Source organism: Psittacula echo, assembly GCF_963264785.1.
Source record: "Psittacula echo genome assembly, chromosome: 15".
Taxonomy (NCBI): domain Eukaryota; kingdom Metazoa; phylum Chordata; class Aves; order Psittaciformes; family Psittacidae; genus Psittacula; species Psittacula echo.
The window spans coordinates 3,086,567-3,111,066 of NC_137751.1; the positions used below are offsets into that span (position 1 = coordinate 3,086,567).

At 49.0% G+C, this 24,500-nt stretch overlaps 1 protein-coding gene across 4 annotated transcripts in view; it reads right to left on the bottom strand.

Annotated features, from left to right (window-relative positions):
* Window positions 1-24,500, bottom strand: part of MSI2 (musashi RNA binding protein 2) — a gene marked incomplete at its 5' end in the record, with an annotated part of 213,435 nt that overhangs the window by 73,305 nt on the left and 115,630 nt on the right. For all 4 annotated transcript variants that reach the window (XM_080629938.1, XM_080629939.1, XM_080629937.1 and 1 more), the window contains one exon: window positions 11,111-11,159. In XM_080629938.1, the coding sequence (XP_080486064.1) occupies window positions 11,111-11,159 (49 nt within the window). The remainder of the gene's footprint in view (window positions 1-11,110; window positions 11,160-24,500) is intronic.

Consider the following 24,500-nt stretch of genomic DNA (forward strand, 5'->3'; position numbering starts at 1 on the left):
GAGGGAGACACGGATCACATTCCAGGTTTTCTTGGCGAGTCGCAAAGGCTGCAAACAACAGGAGCAGCGACACTCTCCCTGTCACTTGAAAACTGAAACAAAATGCCAGGTACATTTAGACGTGAGCATGGACACACACACACGCACACATCCATCCGCAAACACGTGCCTGTTTCTATGCCTTTTCATATAGATAGAGCTATAAATATAGATACACATTTTTCATACCATTAGCCATGGCTGTTGGATGCTTTTATCAAAGTCATCTGACCTGGAAAGCATCTGTTGTTAATACCACTGTTTTATTATTTATCAAACCCATTTCTCCACAGAATGACTAATTTCATACCCACAGCTGCTCCCTTCTCCCTCTGCAGCTGCTCCTTCCCCAGCAGACAGGCAGGTTATCAGCCCACCTCCAGCTCCCACCGCCCTCGTGCTGCTTCCGAACCCCCCCAAAATCCCAGCACCCAGGGTCCTGCCCTGTGAGGGACAAAGGGAAATCAGGGAGAAACCCTGTGCAGAGGGGAACAGGCTCCTGATTTGCAGCAGAACAAGTCCCACACTTACGGAATGCGATTTCCTGTTTTGTTTTCCTGCAGTTACATCCACAGGCTGTTGGAAAACAAATGTTTTTAGTGCTTTATTATAGTTTGTTTTGTGGGTGAAGAGGAACAGAGCTGCTGGAACAGGCTCTCACCATCTTCTTGGTGGGTGTCTGCTCAATGCCCAGCCCCAGCCCATGCCCAAGGGACCTGCTTGGGGTGAGGAGCCTGCACAGAGCTTAGGAGCTCGGGAAGGGACCAGCACCTTCTGCCAACAGCCCAGCTCTGCTGCAGGAGGGCAGCAAACCCTCTGCTCCTCTGATCCAGGGGGAAACAGGCCTGCAGGAACAGGGACTGGCAACAGCCAAACCCGCCACTGATAGCTTGAAGTGATTTCAGCTCATCCGAACATCCTGCGAGCTGACGGGGGAATATTTATTGCTCCAATGATGCTCTAAGTGTATTCTCCTGCCAGGCTTCTCCCTATGGATCCTGCTCTAATTCTGAGCACACGGTTGGACACGTGTGTTCACGTGTGACTCGTGCTACGGATGAGGCGGATGTTTTCCATCACCAGGGCGTTGCTGGGACTGAAGTCAACCACACAACTCTCAGATGACTTATACTGGGGCTGGCGATGGCCCCACTAAGAGTGAGCATAGAGAGATGGTGCCACAGAGTCAGACTGAGACCCATGCTCAGCACCAAAGCAATTCATCACCCCGCACCCTGATCCCCACCTTACCCTTACTGGCTTCACTGGGACAACGCAAAGCTTAATTCACCACATGCCTGCAAAGAGCTTTGAAATCACTCAAGGGAGGGCTGTGTAAGGTTACTAATGTTGTATCTGTCACTCCAAAGCAGAAAACTGAGGAAGTTGCTAGCATTGCTGGGTGTTTTAACATGGAGAACAACCTGTGAATGATTACAGCAGGTGAGGATGCTCCTTTTGGTCCAGAAAACACTCATTAAATTCAAGTAAATAAAACCCCAGCACCCAAACCCGCCGACCTGCACTTTTCTGAAAGCAGCCATTTTTCAACTTATTCTATCGGATCCAGCAAAAAAAAGCACCAGATGTTCTGACTTCAGCTTACATACACAAAACACCCAGAATAAGCAAAACCTCTCCTCACCAGCACGTATTAATCAACCTAATTAAAGAAATCCTCAGTCAAAACTCAACGCTTTGGGAAAACCACTACTGAGCACAGGTAAGAAAGAGCACAGCGATGCGAAACGGTGATGAGCCCATGTGAGCCTGCACACCCTGCACACAGTTTACATACCCACACTGGTGATCTGAGCAGCTTCTCATTTGCCTTTGTGATCAGGTGAAATGTTGTGCCAGAGCTGTGAAGTGTTCACTGCAGGGCAGGGATGTTTCCAGACACATCCCCGTTGCCAAGCCATCCTTTGGCAGCAGGCACTCAGAGCTTTTGCCTTGCAAAAATGACCCTGGGCACAGAGTGGGGTTTTGGGGACAGCCACATGCTTGAGCACACCAGCCCAGCCAGCAAGGCAGGAGACTGCATTCATGTTCCCATGCAGATGCATCTTACAGCTCGGACCAGCATCCCTCATCTGAGTTACCAACAAATAAATGCCCAAAAAACCCAAATCACTGCCAGGGATGGTGACGACAGCAGAGATGAAGCAGAAGAGCCCATTCAAGGGTAAAAGCCTTTGCTACCAGCACTGTTTGTGTAACCTGAGTTTCTGCTGAATCTCAAGGTTTTGGGGACAGGGGATGTGTTACTGCTTGGAGCAAGCTGCTCTAGTGGAAGGTGTCCCTGCCCGCGGCAGGGGCTTGGAACTGGATGAGCTTTAAGGTCCCTTCCAACACAAACCAGGCTGGGATTCTATGACAATCAGCAGATACAAAGCACAGATACATGAAAAATAGAAGCTCCTCCTTGCCCAGTGCACATCTGAGAGGACTTGGCCAGTCTGCCTTCACTGATCCACTGGGAACAGCAAACACACCAGGGAGTCGAAGCTGTGCACTGCATCTCCATATCTTCACATCACATTTTTGGGCATGGGGCTGCTGTGAGTAGCTGCCTATTTTCTCAAGGTCACCACGCTGATTTTAATGCTGCTTGTTGTAGGAAGACTGCCTCCCTATGTAAATGTTGCAGTTTGTTCTCCTCCTGTTTCTGGCCTTTCCTCAATTAACATTTTCAAATAGTCCCCCAAGACCTGAAGCTACCTGCTAATCACTTCTCTCCTGCGTTCTGGGAAGCAAAGGGGTTTGGTTTCATCAGCAGAGTAGATTCATAGGCAAGGACTTATTCAGGGCATTAAAGTTTCTTTCCATTCACAGATCATCAGGATTTCTGCTAATTTATCTGCCACTCACACTGGCTGCTCAGCAGTGACAATAAAGACGGCAAACTGGAGGCATATTAAAATGACCTCTCCGTCTCCTCAGCGCAGCCCCAGCTGGGAAGATCACGTTGTCTGCTCTAACACAGCCCTCACCCTGGCACAGCTCCCCCACAGCGACCGTCTGCAAGTGGAACAGAGTCTGTACCATCATTTGAGGGAAGTTCTTGAACATTTGCACAACTCTTGCTTTACATTTCCTGAAGAACCTTTCAGAGATGAGAGAGGCTTCACTGATTTACTCTGCAATACAACTGCAGCCCAATTGCATGAAGTTACTGATGCTGCCCAGTACAAGTGAATAGGAAGATTTTTCTTCTCAAGATAGCAACAGTTAACTGCAGTTCTACAGGAATGAAATACCCAGCTTCCTCCTCATGGTCCTGCCTATGTCTAGCCCTGGACACCATACAGATACCTCTGTGAGTCCATCTCCCATCTTCCTGTGTCTCTGCTTTCCCATCTGAGGCAAATGGGTGCCAGCCTCTGCCAAGGTACAAAACCATCATTTATTGCATCCCACGAAGCTTAACTGATATCTGAAAAGTCATTTAATATCTTCTATACAGGTGCCACAGAAAATGCCAGATTTCCTCCTGTTCCGCTTCCTGCCTGCAGGTTTCACGCTCTGGCTCTGACCCTCCCTTCCTGCGGCCACTTCCATCTCGGGCATGAGAGCAGGAGCAGGATCCTGCCTCTGTTGGTACCTGACACCCCCTCTGCAGAGCTATCAGGGACCCAGCACTGCAGGAGCTGAGGGAGAGCCCCCAGCCTGTTACTACCAGCATGAGGCTTAATAAAGAAGAGGCTGGAAAAGGTCAAAAACATCTGGCTGTGTAGGGCTCTCCTCTGGGGAGGGGGAATTAAGTAACTTGTTAACTATGAAGACAAGATACAAACGAGTTTTACAAACCTACTGTCCTTTACAATGTACTTTTAAGCTGATATTTACCTGAAAGTCTGTGTAACTGGAGACTTCCAAACTAACTGCTGGGCTGTGTCTGCATCCTTTAATGGTACTGGGATCTTCCCCCCTCCCCCCGTATTATTATTGCACTTGTTTGTTAAACAAGAGAATAAAAATGTCAAGTCTTCTCCTGAGTGCTGCTGCCAAGCTGAGCCTCTCCCTTCTTCAGAGCAAGACCTGCACACATCCATCCCTCCGTGCGCCCCGGCCGGTGCAGCTGCTCGCTCTTTCTCCTCCTCTGGATGTACTTTTCATTACTGGTATAAAATTAAGCAATAAGGTATGACAGACAGTACAGAGCTGGGCAATTATTCCAAGCCTCAGGTGGCGTTATCCAGCATGAGGCTGGGGGCAGGATGACTGTAACCACCCGAGATGTTCAATAATCGCCTTGAAAAGCGTGGCCAGGAGCCTTATTTGCTATTCTGAGACGGAGTCTACTGGGATGCAGGGCTCATACTGGCTTGAATGCATTTAGTTTTACACTCCACGTAAGGTGCCCCGATGCAGCAGCAATAGGCGCTGGCCAGGAAATTAAAAGGCAAGGGAGATGGATCCAAGAATTGGCAGCTTTTCCCTTCTGTTTTGTGTTTATTAACACCAACGCAGGGAGCAGCACTAAGCCCATCAAGCTCAGGGCCACTGGCATGTCCCTGTGTGAACGCCACCAATCCAAGAGAGGCGGTCACCCTGAAAGGGGGGTAACACTCATAGACAGTGCTTACCACCTGGTACAAAGGCAAAGGAGGGAAATGGAATGGATGCCAATAAGAAAACTGGTGGGTTATGGCCACTCAGCCCCATGAGCGGGGCTGAAACCATGAGCCCTTTCCCTGTGCTCCATCTCAACACCGTCAGCCATGCCAGCTCCCACCCTGGATCCAGCTGGGAAGGAGGTGAGCTCACGACATGAAGCAGGGATGTGAATATCGCTCGTCAGCGTTAATGCGGTTTAGGACATGAATATTTATAAGGGAGGGTGTAATATTAAAACCATGCACATCTAAAGTGTCATAGCGGCAATCTGAACAGACAGGTCTGAGTGACGGCGGTCGTGCTCAGCCATCACCATCCCGGCGACTCCTCACAGCCCTCATTTGAAGTTTGAAGCAAATATTTGCCTAAAAATCACCCTACCCCCCCCATCTGCAGCTCCCCTCCCTCTGATCCGCGGTGCCTTTGGCAGCAGATAAACACACAGCATCTCTGTGCACCAAGGGTTAAATCTCTCCCTGTTGCAGTCCTCAGGTCCCTGGGATGAATTTCAACTTCCCACAAAACAACTGCACTCTCTGGAGTCCCATTTATGAAGTGGTACAAACTGACAAGGAAATAAAAGCCCGTCTCATCCAGGGAAGCAATAACAATAATACTGCCTCCATTTATATCTGAGGTTACACTTTTAATCCAAAGCCCTCAAAGCACTTTATGCTCTGAAAAAACCCCATCCCCACTGTGTTTGTGGATGCTTCTCCAAAATCCTGCGGTCAAACCTGGCCAAACAGCAGCTCTGCCTTCAGCTCCATCCTTCTGAAAGCAGAACTGTGCGAGCAGCCCAAGAGCTGCTGCTCGCTGCTATCGCCAGGCTGCTGCCAAGAAAAACGACGCCGAGAATGACCAAATTAGGCAATTATTTCTATATATTTTAACTACTCTTTACTCCAAAGTGCCTGGGGAGGTATTTGCACATGCACACGACCTTGCCTTGCTTGAGGGAGATGGCACTAAACAAATAATTGCAGTGGCTCTTAATTATATTTATATCTCATCTATAAAAATGTCAATTATAACTTCAGAGGTCAACTCCAAACCTGAGGTTTTGGCAGCCACACAGGATGCAAAAGGCTATTTCTCTCCTAGGAAAAGCATCATCCTTTGCCGAGGCACAGACGATATCTCACTAACAACATCACTCCTGTCTCTTCCAATAAAGACAACCATTATACCAACCGCTTCCACCTGGACAATTACTTTCCTGCACTGAAATCTGCAGATGGGGATGGCACAAACACGAAGCACGACCCTCACGTTCCTGCTTGAGAGCGGAGGCACGGGAAGGACGCAGCAGACGCCGTGCTCCCGTGCGCAGTGGTACGAGGTGAACGCATCTTTTGGTCTGAATTCGGTGGCTTTAGATCAAACCACATCTCCAGAGCTCCCACATCTCCAGAAGGCTGCTGCGATGCTACATGAGGGTACCAGCAGTCTCCCTGTACAAATCCAAGCCATTTTAAAGCTCTGCCACAATCACTGCCTGTCTTTGGGAGATGTTTTAACCCCTAACACATAGGATATTGTCAGTGTCACACAGATAGCTCACATTTCTTCAACTTTGTTTAGTTCTAAGATTAAAGAAGTCCAAATCACATGTTGTCACTTCCCTCCTCTCTTCCCTGCCATTCCCAACCGTGAGAGAGAGTTAATTGATATGAAAATAACTCTGGGGGCTGTACGGCTTTGAAAACCATATAGTATTACCTTCAATACTGGCAATTACAGCCTGGGGGATTCAATCACTCAAAAGCTTTGTCTTTTTGCAAGTTCAAGACGTGGGACTGTCACAAAAGGAGAGCTTCTGGAGCAGCAACAAGTACATGCGGGTAGAGAGCATCAAAAGCTGTGATCAAGAGCATCCCATTATGATGACTAAACAATATACCACATTCCTTTGACTCATCTCTGCCTCGATGCTCAACAACTGCAGAAAGGGGAGGAAAGGCAGTTGCAAAGATTTATCAGGAGATACTCCACTGCAGGAGCAAAGCTTGGGAAGGGTTGAGCCCGCTCCTTCACCTCTCAGCTCAGACACTTCCATCCAACCCTTCTCTCCACATATGGCTGGATGCAGCAGCCAAGGCTTCTGTCTGGGATCACCCAGCAAAACACAAGGACAATGTGGCCGCGCTGCCCCGCTGGCGGCTGTGCTTGGCAGTGAATTGCTGTGCTTTCTGGAGCTGCTTTCCATAATGAAGTCAGAAGGACACCATCATCTTGCCAGGCTCCCTCCAACCCTAAAGATCAATAACTAATGCTGAACTCCAGATTTTATCTACACTTTGCAAGGGTAACTAAATAACACCACCCTCTTTTTTTCTTCTTTCCAATTACTAAATCCTTTCAGGACTGACCCAGTAATTTCCAGCTTACGAAACTTTAGGCAGTGAAGAACATGATGAAAGTGATCTTCCAGAGTGGTCGGAGAACTTTTGCATGTGGTTTTGCTCCCTGTATGGACGTGCAGAAGTACAGTACAGGCTACAGAAACAGAGCATCACCAACACTTCGTTTCTAAGAAGAAATGGCATTTTAATTAAACTAACCCAGAGACATGTGCCTTGCAAGTGTTACTTCACTGTGTTCCACTATTACAATTAAGCAGCCCAGCTAGAAGGAGAATCCTACTGAGAAGATGCGGCATCCCATTGAAGCAAGGGATTGTTTTACCTATAATACTCCCCGAATTAACTGCTCCTTATTACTATCAAATACAGATTTTGCAGCCTGCCTTTAATAATGCTACAGACAGGCATGAACTGCAATAGCCCTGAGTCTTATTTTCCTTAGAGAACACCCAGAAATAGCTGGACATTAAGCAAGAGAAAGACACCAGCGGAGGCAACATCATGATGAGCCTGATGACACTTTCAATGCTATTGAAGTTATGTGCTCCATTGGCAAGGCCTTGAGGTTTATTTTGAGTGGGGTTTCCAAGCAGTGATGAGCAGTTGTGAAACCCCTCTTACTACATCTGGTGACATCTGTGTGTTTGCACTTACTAACTGGTGTCGGGCCAGCACCGCGTGTGCAGGCGGGTTACACGCTACCAGAAGACGTACACACGAGTAACACACATGTGCCAGAATTATGGCAACAGATCTCCCCAGTTTGCTTCCAGGAAATTCATCTCACCTTGGAGCAGCAGGGAGGGGATGTTAATGCTTTTCCCTCCCCTGGCCCACGCTGATTATTCCAGGCATGGCCTACCTACAGTAAACCACAACAGGTATTTTATCTGCCGTTCCTCTTTGCCTGGGCTAATTTGAAGATACAGATTGCAACCCGCAAGTGGATTTCAGAATTGCCATTGCCACTGTTGCTGCACGCTGCTGCATTTTAAACACGCTTTCCTACACAATCAGAATGGCACCATTTGTAAAATCTGGGCTGATTTTATCAGCCACTGATGCAGCAGGACTCGCTTCATCACAAGAGCCCACTAGCCAGTGGATTAGCCTGATTAGCCCCAGCTACTGTGCGGAGAAGGAAAAATGTCACTAAGGACTGGACAAATTCAAGTGTGAAGATGAAGATGACTTTTTAATCTGCCTTTTGCACTTGTTTCTTCCTTCCACCTGGACTTGCAGGGGTAAAGACCTGGGGAGGGAGCTCCAGGCACCCTTGGACCACATGGGCAGGGATAGACGTGGGTTCAGAACCTGACTGATGAAGCACACCAGAGGTGTGGGCAGCATCACCTCTACTCAACAGCATTTGGAGTCTGCTTTTGATCCTCTTGGACTTTTCGCTCCTCCCCCCTTATATCTCACGTAAAGAGATTACACAAGAATGCTAATACAAAGAGAAATGTTGTGGCTTGCATGTAAACCAGGCTATTAAAATAAAACAATGAAATAAAGTCATAGGATTCCTGGGGAAAAAAGGAAGACCTGTTGCCTCTTGTCTCCAATAGACATTGTGGGGAAAAAGCCCTTTTGTGGAGAACACAGAAGGTTCCATGGCAGCTAAAAGTGCCCCCACATCTGCAGCCCTCACCTTCAGCAGTTACGGACCATTTCTTCAGACAAGACAGTGGAAAGATGCTCTTGGAAGAGGCATCCATCCTGTGGGGCTGCTCACTCAGGTTCACAGCTGAGAGCAGGGCTCCCCACAGAGCACAGAGAAGCTGAAGCAGAGCTGTTAGAGCAGAGCTCAGCACGAGCAGAGCACAAACACGGACGCTTCCCGGTGCCCGCGCGCCTTGCAAAGTGCTTACAGCAGCACAGTGCCACCGGCGGGGACAAAGGAGGGATCACCTTGAGGTACACAGGGAGGGGACGAGTGCCTTGCCTGCAGGAAGCAAAGGAAGGACTAATGCACCTTGCTCGATTACTGTCCCTGCAGAGTCTCTGCCTGCCGGGGCAATGAATCCCAGTGAAGGCAAGCACTAACTGGTGACCACCAGTGAGTTTGCTGGGGAGCAACAGAGCTCGCTGTGGGCACAGCCAAGAGCCCCAGTGAGAACCAACTCCACGATTTGGGACACGGCAGCAAATGGAGACTTTCTATCTCCGGAGCAGAGCCCTTATCTGGAGACGGGGCAGCTGCTGGAGCCATCCAGCCCTGCTGATGGGCTACAGGACAGGCTGATGTCCCCCAGGACAAGCCAGCCCCATGGAGCCCCTGATGCCCTTAGAGAGGGATAGCAAAGACCTGCTCTGTGGGGTGACAGGGGCAGAGAGACAAGGTTGGGGACTTGGAAAACAGGCTGCAAAAGCCTGGTGGAGATGAACACCAGGATGTGTTTGCAGCCTGATGCACACTGCATAAACTTGCAAGGTTAAAGGAACGGTTTAAGAGAGGAAAACACGGAATACAAACAGGAGCCTTGCTGGAACACATTCACCAGGGCCCAGTCTGTTCAGCATGTGTGTTCCCAGGACCAGACCCCCCAGTACCAGAGCCAAGCTGCCTGCAGATCACGTCAGAGCAGGGCCAGAGCCCTTGTGCCCAGCACAAAAGCACCGCATAACACAGCTTTCAACGCAACAAACAACATGCCAAGATCCTGAATGGAGAAGGGTATTTATGGCCCGTTTCAGGGTGGTTGCAAAGAGAAGGGTAGAAAATTCCTGGATATAAAAGGAAGTTGCCAGTGGCTGAACTCTGCAAAGTATGTAAGGGTTCTGAACACTTGGTTCCTGTTACAAACTGATGGGCGCTGGGGGGTCACTCGCCTTCTCTGAGGAGCTTATCCTTCCAAGCAAGTCTTTTACAGGGTACTACGATCCCTGACAGAGAGGGACCAGTGCCTGGGAAGGAAGTGCTGGAGGGGGGGAACGCTATCCTGGAGGTTCGCCCGACTCCCCCAACCATCCACACAAACCAAGTTCCTTGTTAAGGCGAGTCTCAGAGCAGTGAATAATTCACACAGTGCTGGGAGGTCAGCTCTTCTGACCCTGCCACGGAGATGAAGATGAGCTGGGCTGCTCCCCTCTCCCATTCCCCATGCTCCCACTGCTGCCTGGCCGGGCACAGGCTCCTTAACACCTTGGAGCAGCCTCTAAACAGACAGGCTGCATCCACCACGGAGACAGTAACCACATCCATCAAGAGAGCCCCTCAAAGAGGCCGGAGTGCAAAGGGCAAACGACAAACCTCAGGGTTACATGTCCATGCTGTCGCACGGGGGCAGAAGCCACAAGCTGCACTGGTTTCCTGCACTGCCTCCAAACACACACGGTAGAGCAGGGAGATTGGTGGCATAAAATCAATGCCATTTAGAGGAAAGGGAAGAGGGGCTCTGAGCCTGTCCCCAGGGCAGTTCTGGTGCCCCTGTGAGAGCCCAGGTACATCTAACCCCATCCCAGACAAACGGAGCGGATGCTGAGCTGCTCTCTGCCTGCAGCGATAACATGAGCCGCTCGCTGAGAGACAGAGGAGCATCATCTATTTCTGCTGAAAGGAATGGCCATAACATTGAAAGTAATCCTCAGCTCATTTTCACTGAGCTGTACAAGCAGTGATGAAGCCTTGTCTCTCTTGTGAAATATGGGCAGGGAAATTCCTCTTCTGCACATCCTGCTTTTCTGAGCTACCATCGCCAGAGGACGAGCAGTCCTCAGCTGCAAAACCCCAGCATGCTTGAAACCCCAGCGGAGGGGTTCAGCACCTTAATTTCCTGGTATCTCAGCTTCACTGGCCTTATGTCCAGCTTAACCTAATGACAGCCACCATGGTACAGAGCCCAGCAATGGTCCTCCCAAAGATATGTCATTAGACTGACCAGAAAAATCAACTCTGATGAGCAAATCCACAGGACACATGGCATTACGTGCCAAACAGCCCCTCCTCTGCAGCACCTGCAGGACAGAGGGGTTTAGCACCACTGGATTTAAGCACCGGGTCATCACGCTGGCAGTGATTTGGGCTGTGCTCACATGCAGAAGCTGCCATACAATGCGACGCCTGAGCTCCCGTTCTCTCTTACCTCTATGCCTGTTGGTTGTCTTGTCAAACATAAGCATGGCGTCCTCTACCTGCAAGAGAGAAGGGAGATGTGTGCTTTAACACCTTCACAAAGACAGCAGACAGACAGGAGGGGAGATGAGGGCAGCAGCAGCCTCAGCTCAGGTACAAACGATGCATCTGATCTCCTTGTGCTCAGTCAGCTCTTCCTTTTGGGAATCTGCTGCTTTCCACCCCCATCCCAGCTGACACTTGATCCCAAAGCAGAAAAGCCAGCACCGAAAGTTCTGCTGCCCTAAAAAACCACGTATCTAAGCAGCTCTTCCTCCTCTTGTCGGTCCCTGGCCGTGCCTCATCCCAGCCTTTTTCCCTTTTGCAGGGAGATAAGGAAGGATCAAGAGAGGAACCGGGGATGCAAATCAAGCCCATGTCTTCTCCAAATTAGAGTCACTGTCTTGGCTGAGAATAAGGAGGTTACAAGAAGTATGAGCAGGGTAAAACCTGGTCAGGCAAGAAAGGTATTCAGAGGCTTTCAAAAGGCCTTTTGAAAAGCCAGAGGAAGGAGGGGAGAGGGAGGAGGGAGAAGGTTCAATTCGCATCAGGCTTGGCATTTCCACTTCAGAAGAGAGATGACTGATGAAACGTATTGAAGTGCAACCAAATTGCTTTCAACTTTCATTACTATTTGCATGATTTATTCCACCTCCATTTAATCCGTGCAGCCACACCTAAAATTTTACACTTATTTTAGAAGGATGTTGTGCTGGAGTTTATTTTCCAGCATTATCCCATGTTCAAACGGCTGCTCCGAGGCTGTAGGAGCTGGGCAGGTTGGTCCTAGGTGCTGCAGGAAACGTCCTCATCTAAAACCTGCCTCTGTACTTCACTTTTTCAGAGTGGTTTGCAAACTGGGTTAGCAACGGCCTGAGATGGTGGGGAACAGCACGGCTCCTCGATACCCATCTTGAGCCAGACCTAAAGGTGCTGAGGCACTGAAAAATCCAAAGCACATTGAGCACAGAGCTATTTGTCCTGCTGTCTTTCCTGACTCCAAGGAAGAAAACTCACGAGTATGAGCAATACCAGGAGGCAGATAAGGACACAGCTGCCCTTCACCCCGCACCACCGCTTATCTCTGCCCTGGGGTTCTGTTTGCACAGCAATCTTTACTTTCCATTCTCACAGGTCTTGGCCTCCCTGCATCCCAAACCTACATGTTGCACCTCGTGCAGGTTCCTGCAGCATCCCTGCTTCCTCCTCCTCGGTCCACCCCAGTGTGCCAACCACACCAGTAAGTTCTAACACTCAGCTCTCCCAGTGCAACCTTCCTGCCTCACATCCCAAACCAGAGCCCAGAGTGGTCCTGGACACACTGCAGCACAGATCCACCAGCCCTGGTCCCCTGCCCAGGAGGTGATGCTGGCTGCAGGCTGGACCCACACTGAAAGGGCTGTCATTTCAGAATGACTCCTTCTCCTGCGAGGACATTACTGGGGACTTTCACAGGGCTGCCTGCATCGCTGTTAGGAGGAGAAGAGACGTGAAATGAGGCACGATGCTAACCTCGCTTTAGCATGGCCATGCCTGAGCCCAAAGCCTCCCGGCAGCCGAAGCTGTGGGGTGCAAACCCCTTGGGCTCAGCGGCACCACTATGGATCTGATCTGAGCCTCTTGTGCAGCCTCATCCTGCTCCTCCAAGTGCTGCCAGGGCAGAAGGACAGGTCCTGGCACAAGACCAGCACTGAGAGGGATGAGGGGCCCTGGGTACAGTCCCTGGTCACAGTGGGAGCTGCAGTTTTGTTCACCTTTCCCACCTCCACAACGTGACACATCCTCTCCCCCACCAGACACAGTCCTCTGGGCAAGCAACGCTCTGTGCCATGTAGGAGGGCCCTGCTTGCTGGAATGATGATCTTGGCAGAGGGCTTTCTTATGCAAATAAACCCCTATTAGCAGTAACAACGCAGCCTGCATGGGCTGATCCAGGAGGTTTCCATGCGCTGGCTGGGACCCTGAGGCACGCTGGTACCCTGGAGATGGGCACTTCATCCCCCAGACCTGCTTCTGGGATGAGAACCAGACACGCAGCTACCTTGGAAAGGGTCAGCCCCACCAGTTCAAACCTGAAAGCCTGCAAAGGGGAGAAGCGGCTCCGCAGCTGAGCTTCAGATGTGGACCAAGCCTGTCTTTAAGAGAGAATAATCAGTGGGGTGTTCTTTAAGCCAGCTGGTGCCCTTTCAACAATGTCTAATTGGTTATCTTTTCTGTTTCCTAAGGTCAGAACATTTTATCTCCGTCTCTGCCCTTTCGGAGCCTACCCCACCCTGCGTTATTTTTTAGGGCAGGCATTGTAGCAGAAGAATAGCCTCTTGCCTCCATAGTCCGCTGACACAATGAGACTTCTTGAAACCTCCTGAATAGATAAAGTGCAACGGCAAAGGGAAAATTCTATTAAGGCTTTGCAAAATAAAACATCTGAGAGCGGCCTGGACAAGGGAGAGGGAAATCAATGCGAGGGGCAGCGCGCAGAGAAACTTTTCACCACTTGCAAAAAGGTGGTGAGGGTATGGGAGGGAGGGGGGAGAAAGAGACTTATTAATTCAGAAAGCCCATCAATGGTATGGAAATCTGGCAGAACAGCAAGAACTGAAACTGGAAGAATTTGAATATACAAAGGGCTGAATAGAATGAGAAAGCCACAGTGCCTCACACACACAGCCCGTTTCTCACGGGTCTCCGTGAATCAAACACAAGCGGCTTGTTCAAGTTTGCATCAAGGAGAACTAAGGGACGCAGTCAAGGTAACCGGCAGTAAACCCTGCAGTAAGCAAATTGAGCCCTGTTTCGGGGGAAGGAGGGGGGAAAAAAACCAACCCACAGATGAAACTCAAGTACACTGAGGAGCTGTGAGTGTCCGAACGTTAACCCCCTCCTCCAACCGGCGTTTGAAAGATGCTTGAAGTGCAAACGGCCAGGTCTCAACTCAACCCATTCAACCTGGATTCCACACAGAGAAGCTTTTCCTGTGTCAAAACAGGGCTGGAAGATGCAGTTGCCACCTCTGAGGCTTGGCTGGTCACCCACCAGCACTGACCCTAGCTACCAGCCACTGAAGTGGCTCCTGCGAGTGTGTTCTCTGGGCATGGTGAAGAACAGCACACTGAAGAGCTGGGTGCCATCCGTGCAGATGCTGAGCCCCTGAGCAGAGCCATCAAAAATGTACATCTTTTAGATGTATCACGGCTCAATAGGGAGGCTTAAAGGAGCTGATGAGTCTGAGCTAGTCCTGGGCATGAGAACGTGTTACACAATGAACAGCCTCAGCACATAGGGTAAATAAAATAAAGACAATGAAGACTTGCCAGATAATACCAGTTACAAACAGACACTTAAGCCCAACAGACTCCTCTGTCCCAGCATACCCTTCCCATACATCCAATTTAGACCCAGTTTCTTACATAAAGCCTAACTAATGGGCTTTAGTTTATTTAACTTTCCTTTTTCAACCCACTTGGGGCTCTGAGCTAAGGAAGGGCTGCACCACTTCATTACTCACTGCCTGGAAGGAGGAATACGGGAGAATAGGAGGAAAGAAAAAAACCTGGAGGAGCCAAAGGCTTTAATAATCCTAACAGTTCCCAGGGTTATTTAAAATATGCCCAACCAGTTCACAAAAGGCTCCACAGAGATAAATGTATTTGATTTTCTTCCACTTTAACGGAGGTGTACATTTAAAGCAACAAAACCAGGGTGACCTAAATAAAATGACCATTAATTGTACTCAGAAAGGCTCTGAATTTAATGCCACTGATCTGGCATGGCACAAGAACACACCGTATTCTCCATTCATTCCTCTCACTTCCCTCTTCAGGGTTTTCAGCTCCTCTTTTCCATGGGGCAGCCCTGAGCCATCAGGGAGGATCAAACCTGCTCGCACTGTAATGACCAGGCTGAGTGCCCAGTGAGGACCAGCAGTGACTCAGTGAGCCTCTGGAGGACAGTGCTCCAGACACAGAGCAAGGAGCTTCCACTGACTGCTGCAGTGGCCAAACCAGGATGTTTTCTGGTTGTATTTCTACAGCCATGTGATGGAGCAGCAAACCCAAGAGGTGCCCCATGTACATGCAGCTTGTAAAGCCAATGGTCATTTACAAGGTGCTGCACGTCCCCAGGAGCAACAACAGCCACTACTTCACATATCCAAGCTCTTGTTTTGCTATTTGAATCAGGTTTACTCACTGAGTAAATTACACAGGGAGACCACCATAACTACACCAGCTTTTTCTATGCCTCACACTCTGCATCCAGCCCAGGAAAGATGTTCCTGACCCAAACCCTGAGTTTCTGACACATCCAGAGCAGGCTGAGATGTTCCTGCATTTGCTCAAGTGTCCTCTCAACACTCCCAAGCAGGTTTGGTGCTATGCTCTCTATCCCTTCAACATAAAGAAGAATGAGGGCAGACAAACGAAGTAACACACTGTTGTCAAACTCTGTGGCAATTCAGACTGGGCCCTAGGAGAACAGAAGGTCCAGAAGGATGACACTGAGCTGAACACAGCTGGGCTGTTCCCATTCCCCTCTGATCTACAACTTGTGAACTTTACAGCTCTATCCCTTCTTCTGCTCTCCCAAGAAAAGAGTGCTGGATATCCTGGTCTAATTCCTCAAATTCTTTATACACACGGCACAACCCCTCCACTATTTTGCTTTCTGAAGCAGAAAAACCTCTGAGCTGTCTGCCAGTAACCTCTCAGGTGCTGGTACTCAAAACACGTGTGTGAAATCCAAGCACCAGCAACGTGCTCCTGCGGATTTACAGCCTCCCCTCCACAGGAATTAAGACAAATGCATACCCTGCACCAGACAGGTAAGAGAAGATGGTTCCAGCACGCTTCTGGGTGTGATTACAGGGGAATTAAACAAAGCAACAAATGCTTTAACCTTTCCCCCTCCTCTCTGTCAAGCTGCTATTCCCATCACGGCTCCTCATCTGAAGGCACCCACAGCATCCTCATCCCCATCCACTGCCCTTCATCTCACACACAGCACGGTCCCTCGCTGAGCATTCCCAGTGTTCCACAGTAACAACTTATCAGACAAGGATCGACATATTATGCACCATGACAATAATCAATGCCATACTGTGCAAGAACAAATTCCAGTGCTAGCAAATTTTTCCCCCCAGCAGTCAAGGCTTTAAAAAGTCTTCTTCAGCAATTATAGCTAATAAACCCACAATTTTATTCAACACACACATATCATTGTGACTAATTTTGCTCCATCAGGGCTGAAATTAAGACAGTCATTCAATCACGTTAATCTCAGGGCTTGCTCACCAGCCGTGACATGGCAAAGAGCATCCCAACTGCTTGCCAAAGTGCACAGTGGCTACTCCTGGACTTCAAAACGCTCCTGCAAAACACAAACATGTTACCCAATGCTTACTCTACCAAGGGGGTGTAAGAATGACTAATGGTGTCCAGAAAAACAGCCTTCCACAGCAGGACAAATTAAAGATGACCCCATAGATGTTTCTCATGAATTCCTTCTCTGTCACCAAGAATATGAAGTATTGATGATAGCAAGGCTCTTTGCCATACTCAAGCTATAGAATATGTAAGGGCTCTTGGAGTTCTCCTTTAACCTGCTGTCTTGGCTGAGAACTTCCCTTGTCCCCATCAGATTTCCAGCACGCATCTGGTACACGTGGTCACTGGTAACACACACAGAGACGGGCTAAGAACAATGTGTTAAATGCTGCGGACCCCGCTCTCTTGGGGACACGTCTCCTGTGGCATTGCTGCTCCCCTCTTGCCTCTCCAGTGTTTTAGCTCCCATCAAACCAGCATTTGGTTAAAAACTGTATTTATGAATCCGAGCAGCGCCTCCATCTCTGCTGTAATAAAACTCCAACCTCCAATCCTGCCAGAAACCGGTGCCACAGGCACGTCTGCACTGATCAAAGCTGGTCCGTGCTACAGCACGAGACAGGGCCCGACTGAGACCTTACAAATACGTGTCAACAGCTAGAAACCCTCCAGTGCGTGTTACAAGGCGAGAGGAGGAGCAGATTCCGACCTTGCTCATTGGAAGCCAGCGTTAAATCCCAGCGCTCCCACTGCCGCCCTTCGCTGGAGAGGCAAGAACAGAACCTAGTTCAAACCATCTGCTGGAGAGCCTCCAAACCCTGCTACAAGCATTTAATTCACCCTGCCTCCAGACAGCTTTGTGCTTCACCCACCTCACAGACAAGGAAGAGGGAGGGACCAGGAGGGAAATCAAGCTACTGGCATTGCAAGTGACCCGTATGTAGCCCCAGCCGCGATCCCGGAAACCTTTGCCTTTGGTTCCCTGCCAGCATCAGATCTCCCTCCCGCAGGCATCCTTGTCTAGCTGTTCATTCGACACGTCCCATCTCCCTGCACACGTGCACATATTGTGCACTATTTCCTACAAATTTCCCTCAAACTGAGTAACTTCTGGTAAGTATTTTCCTGTGAGATCCACAACTGAGTGAAGAACCCCAGCTCCATCCGTCCCGCTCCAGCCCTACCTCTTCACCAGCTGCCTGCAGGATCAAACCATGCGGCAAACGCACAAACTGCACTTATTAAATGCATCACAATGATTTTAACGCAGTCTTTTTGGTGCCCACACGAGCCCATCAGGGTTTATGTGTTTAAGCTGCCACTGAAACACAGGAGAACTTTGGCTCTTTTGAAAGCAAATGCTGAGACCTCCACGTAACCACATCACTCAAACCAAAGCCGAGATATATCAAATATCCCCAGAGCCATGGCACAACCACAGGAGCCGACAGCACCGAGGTTCAGCTCAGCTCCATCACTCCACCAGCTGCTCTTGGGATGAGTCTTCCCACCCCATTCCATACCCCAAGAGGTGCTGGAGGGCAGGGCTGGACCACGGTGATGCCACGAGGGGAGCTCCGGAGGAACATTGCTCCTTCAGCACTTCAGCCAGGCAGGTGCGAGGCGCTCTGTGATTCCAGTGTCATGGAACATTAGCTGCCGTCAGCAGGAATAATGCTTCCTCCCCTCACAGCGCTCCTCTGCATATTAGCACCGTGAAGCTGCAATCTGTGTGCTTTGCCAGACAACACTTGAGAGGTGCTGCCCATTAGCTGCAGAGTTTGGAATCCATGGGGCTGTGAAAACACCAGCCAGAAGAGAGGCTGGTGAACATACGTGTGCACATCCCACCGCCCTGCTGCGATGCTCCATATGGACACAGGCAGAGGATGGCTGCCTCCAGACCCTCCCATAGGGTCTGGGTAGCATACAGCCTCCTCCAGGGCTCCACATGGGAGCTGGACCCAGCAACACCCACAACAAATAGGGCCACAAGCTCTCTCAGAGGAGAAGGAGCTTCAAGTATCTGTGGAGCACTTGCAGGTCCTCAGGTGAAGTGCGCTGCACATGGGGTGAAGTCTGGTCCTTCCAAACCCGGCACTTTCCCTGTTGGGGCAACACTAAAGCACAAGCAGCTGGTGGGTTTACTGCTGGTATACATGCCAGAGAATGAGATGCAGAGAGACCATTAAAAGCCACATGCCAGAAAGAGCATCAGCAATCATTTCTCTGAACACCAAAGTACAATGTGTCTCTGAGTCACATACTGACCATTTCGGGAACAACACCTCAGAAATAAGAACTACAATGAACTATTTACTATTTATGTTACTATTTCTGATTTACTTTGAGAAAACCATTCTCTGATTAAGCATGACTCAATGTCAAGCACGCAGTTAAGCACAATTAAATCCTTCTAAGATGTGGTTCCTGAAGACATCAATGGCATTTACTCATTTTCCTTTCAGGCACCTTGTGGAATCAAGACCTAAGGGTCAGCACATCACAATTCACTGCATCTCTGTGTTACTCATCACTCTGAGCAGAAAAGAAGCTCCTGTTCACCCAGTGACAAAGCTGACAGAGAAATAACCTAATCACACACCTCCCTCTCCCATTTGGGAGTACAAACACACAGCATTTCAAGCATCAGTCTTTCTTACCCACTAAACAGACCATAATAACCTACAGGGATTTTGCTCAGTGCCCTTCAGCTGCACAGTAACAGGAGCTCAGGGCTGTGGTTGTGACAGGGTATGCTGAGAACACCGTCCACAAGAACCAAGGGGTTTGCTCCTGCTGCCTCTGCAGCACGATCCAGCGCAGGACAGACCCAGGTAAACAGATCTGATTAAGAGACATCCTGAGCAAAGGCACAGGATCAAGTTTAAAGAGCTTCCTGCTGCCCTTTGGTAAATACCTGCTGAATAAGTGTGAAGATAAGGCAAGGATTGCATTACTATGTTTCCTGATGCATGAAGGGCTTTTTTATTGCCCAGAGTTTAAAGGCAAGCAGAAAGATGAACAATTGCCACAGTCAGCTTCGGCGAAGGCTCAGCTGCAAAACGAACAGTGCGCTTTATTAGCAAAGGAAAACTCATCTAAGTTTCCCTTGACTGTAATGAAAAAAAGTTTCATTTTATTTCCTGCGAGATCCTGTTTCCTTTTATTGTTCTTTTCAAACTGACTTGCATATTAAACAGTATTTTTCCAGGGCTGTTTCTTCTGAGCAGAATTCTCTTCTCCCTTGTCTTTCGACCTCAAATCTCACACAGTTTATAGCTCTACGTTTAGGGATGGTTTTCATTTATGGCAAAAGCATTCACAACCCAGACCTTACCGTAACAAGTGCCTCACTCAAGGTGCCAAATTCTCAGCTCAGGGGTCCAGGCTACCACCCTCCTAGTGACAACTTCCTTATATCTGACCTAAATCTCCCCTGTTTGAGTTTGAATCCCAAGCCAGCATCACGTCACCCACCTTTAGGAGCAGGGAAATAACACAAAGTAAGCTCTAGCTCTGATTTCTGTTGGTTGTGGGTTTAAATTCCTCCTTTACCTCTTTTAAAATATGCCAGGAAGTCCTGATGAGAGGACAGAGGCACGGAGCCGCTCGTGGGATTGTGCCTTTAAGTCTGGTCGTGCAGAACAGCATCGCTACCTGTAACCCTTGGCGGCAATCACCCCTTGACAAGCTGCCATCAAGCCCACTTCTGTCCCAAGGGTCTTACAGCACGAGGAGCACTGGACATGAAATGCCATTGTCATCACTCAAGACCTCGGATGCTTGCTCCAGCCTGGCCCCCTTTAATTCAAGCTCAATCAGGGAGCTCAGGCTGAACATCACCTTGAGGTGGATTTTACAGGGGACATTGGCCCCTTCTCCTCACTCCCCAAACCCCTCTGGTCCTCAGGGCCCCCCAGCCCAGCATTCCCAGGGGACACCTCGCTGCAGAGACCTTTGCGCACTCACCCACAGTGGGAAAACGGGATTCCAAAGGAAGCTCCCACCTCTTCACTCCTTTTCTCCCCAAGCCCCGTGGAACAATAGAGCCCTCCCTCCTCTTCCTCTGCAGGGCCCAACAGCTGCCTTTGAAGGGTTTGTTTGAACCCTCTTGGCTTCAGACACTTCTTATTTCTTGCCCAACAGCTATTTGAATGGATTACATCCAGCGATGAATCTCTCCCAGAAACGTTACAAGAGTCTCTTGAATCACAGCAAACAGGCTCGGTAAATCAAACAAACGGCAAAACACGGGCAAAGAGAGGATCTGGGTGTTCAGAACAAGGTGTCAGGTGCACACATCGATCCCGTATGACTGACAGGGTGTTGTGGGGATGTGTTTGCCTTAACTTTGCTTCACTGACTGCACTTTATTATGCCGAAGTAACGCGAGATACAATAATTAAGCTGCGATCTCAGTGGATTGTTCACAATGATAATTCCACCTTTGTAATTCAGCTTCAAATAAACCCCCTTTGTTCTGTCTTATTACACAGATTCTGGTATCATTCAAGTATATTAACTGCAGCCTATTACTGTCACACGAAAATGCTCCCTGAGCCATAGCAAAAGGCTCCCCAGACAAAACTTTATGTCATGTTAATCCAAGCTTTAATAACTATGAGAATATATAACTGTATTCTAATTGTGCTTTGTGTTGCTGCATACAAAAACCCAGAAGGTATCAGAAGTGACAGAGGCAGCCTTCATCAAACCCAGCTCCTACTCCCAGCCATGGACATGAGGGCAAATCCTGGCTCACAGCGAGCCTCAGGCACTGAGGAAAGCACGCCTGGTGGTGTTAAGTGCTGAGGCTGTTACTGCAACAGAAATTAATACCTCTAAAATAGCACTTAACCAGGGATAATCAGTATTATGGAAACTGTACATATTTAATTCTTGAGTGTCTGCTGAAAACACTGCGATGATGAAGGGCTGTAGTGAGCACAGCGTTTATTTTGTAGGCAATGCTGAAAACAGGGAAAAGGGGGAAAAAAGGAAAAGGAAGGAAAGGAAAAGAACCTGAAGCCACCAATGAAAAGGTTCACAGATTCATCCTAGTGCGTTTTCAGGTGCTGGCTGTGAGCTGGGGAATGACTGTAAGGAAAAGTGGAGGGATCTGTCCCACCTCCACAAGGCTGAGGCACAAACCACCCTCAACATACAGACCTTGTGCAGGACTCGCTTGGCCCTTCCTGTAACACTCACCAACAACTCCCCTCATCCCTCCCCTCCTCCAGCCCATTTAGTGAGAGCCAGAACTGCTGTAAGGATTAGCCAAAATGCTACCCAGACTGAAGGGAACGAAGTGATTTCCCTTCCTGAGCAGTCCCTGTTGTCCCCGAGGGCTTTCCCAGCAGTTTAATGCCAGGAGGCTATGGGTGATGGAAAGGATTATTTTACCTGAGTCACTTGTTACTGACTCACAGCACAACTACCATAAAGGGTCATTTTGTAACACCATGAAAACAGACCCTGCACTTCACATTACGCTCTCATTACGCTCTCTGACAACCTGAGTGAGGTTTTCCATTGCTCCATGTGAGGAGCTCTGCAAAACACCCTGTTCAGGTAACCAAAGCTGCTGCCCATCAGGATGAAACCCTTCCAGCTCCTCTCAACTTTGCCTCACCAAAACCGATGGAAACACAGCATCATAGAGACATCATTTCCTATTATTTATGAAGCCATTCTGCTTTGACTGTCTCTGCAGCAAGTTACTGCACAACCCACCCTCTCCAAAGCAGGGGATGCGCTTACAAAGCCTCCAGATTTCACATCTAATGCAGCCGAGGGTTCTATGAACCTGCGACACCAGAGCTTCCTGGGCCTGTATTTTGAGGCTGTTTCCTACGGTGTTTTTAAATGGAAATGAACAGTCCTGTGTAAATCACAAGACTCCAGAAACTCGAGTATCCAGAAGGAAAAAACCATCACTGAACAGCCTGAAACCCTCGGTAACTCATGGAATTTGGCAGCACCCATCTGACAGTGTTTATTTCTCTTCCCCCCCAAGTTGTACTATGCTGAGCATTAGATCAAAACAGTTTTCTTTGGCAGACACAGGTTCTGCTCTGCATTCCCCTTCTCCCTGACACACCATATGGACCGTTCTTAATGAAATATATTTAGAGGGGGATACTAAAGTAGCTCAGCACTGTGCAAGCATCACTTCTTTGCAAGCCAGAGACTTAAAAACATCACACATTTTGTGAACTATCACTTTTGATTTGAAAGTGCAGTCAGGGAGCCCAGATTAAAATACCAAATAAAGCCTCAGTGATATAAAACACATACACAGATATATAAAAAGTAACATTACTGCTATTTTTACAAAATGCCTGTAAGTAGTTTGCTATAAAAGGAGCCCAATGAAATGAGAAAAACTGCCTTGGACAGCTTCAATACAGCAGAGATAACAAGACAAGCAGAGATTTATTAAAAAGTGAGAGGTGTTTTCTTCTCCAGCAAGATAGAAATGGTATTGCCAACATTTCTAATATGCTCGGAATACAGGCACAATGCAAATGTACACCAGGCTTCAGAGGGAAGCTCTGCAGTTACAGAGCGGTTGTTCAGGGAGTGAGCTGATGGGTCATTTCCCTGGGGACAGGCAACAGCCTGTTGGTGCTACTGGTGCCCGTGGCAAGCACAGAGCCTGTCTGGTGTGGCCCCCATCACCCAGAGAGCCCTGCAAAGCCCAATGCAATGGCAGACACAACCTCCTCTTGGCATGTGCTGAGTCCAGGAGGACCCCAAGCACATCGGAGCTTGAGATAGAAGGTCCTGCACTCGAAGAGCCTCAGCTCTTTGGGCATCATCCATGGTGGGTGTAAACCAGCATCACCCACAAACACAACACAAAAGGCTAAAGGAGAGCCTTTTTTACCCACCCACCCACCCACAAGCCCAGCAACTCCCTTGGGATTTCTACTGACTTAAAGGAACTCTCCCACTAACCCAATCAGCAGCAACAAGGCAGGAGCCTCCGCAGCAGAACAGACCTCTTCAGGAGCAAAGAGCTTGTATTTGGAGGGGAAAGACCTGTGCCAAGTTGCTTCTGGTTTTGCATTTCCTCTCTCCCTCTTCTCTCCTCCTGGAGCAAGAGGCAGGATGGACAGGCATTATCTAAAAACAATCTTGCAGCGTAATGTCAAGATCGATATGTTGACCTAACAAGTAATGCCAGCTGTAGTAGTGTCTTAATGATGTGATCATTATCTTCTTACCTGAAGTGCAGCAGCAGTTAGCACGTGTGCCAGCAGGAAGACTTAAGACTATGCAGTGCAAACCACCACAAATGCTTCCCCATATACACACAGATATTCTCTGCATTTGGTGTCTTGGGGGAAAAGAATTAGCTACCCGTGCTCCTGAGCACTCGCACTGGGCTCAATTAACCAAGCACTGAGGAGAAGGTACCAGCATGGTGGAACAGTGGGGGTTTCCCTCGGGGTAATGCTGCCTTCCTTCTGGTCACCGGTACCAAAGGCCCTCAGATCTGCTTCAGTGTGCTCAGAGATGGATGAGAGCTTGCAGGGAGCACAGTGCAGCAGGGGAAGGAAGGTGCCAGCCTGGAGTCGTGTGTGTCTGATGGAACACACCTGGGGTTTGTGAGCCCGGTGGATTTGTCTGTCCTACATCCGCCTGCCTAGGGAACACTCAGGACTTTTGTTAAGACACAAGCACGCTATAGAACCGGTCTTGCCTGGCTGCTGCACCCAAAAATCTCCAAAGACTCCCACTTCCAAAATGATTGTTTCTGCATTGACACCGAGTCTCAGCACATTTTAGACACAAACAATCCAGGACCAGCTTTGTGCCTCCCCTTTCCCATCGCATTCCAGTGCCACTGGCTGGCTCAGTGGCCCCAGCACTGCATCACCATCCACTGCAGAAAGTCATGATCGGTCCGAGCACCTCGGGAATGCCAAGGAGTGAAAATGCAAGTGTCCAACACCACAGGAATTCAACAGAGAACCCTGAGAACAGTCCCTTGCAGCTCTGCAAACAGACCAAAGAGCTGTTCACTTTCAC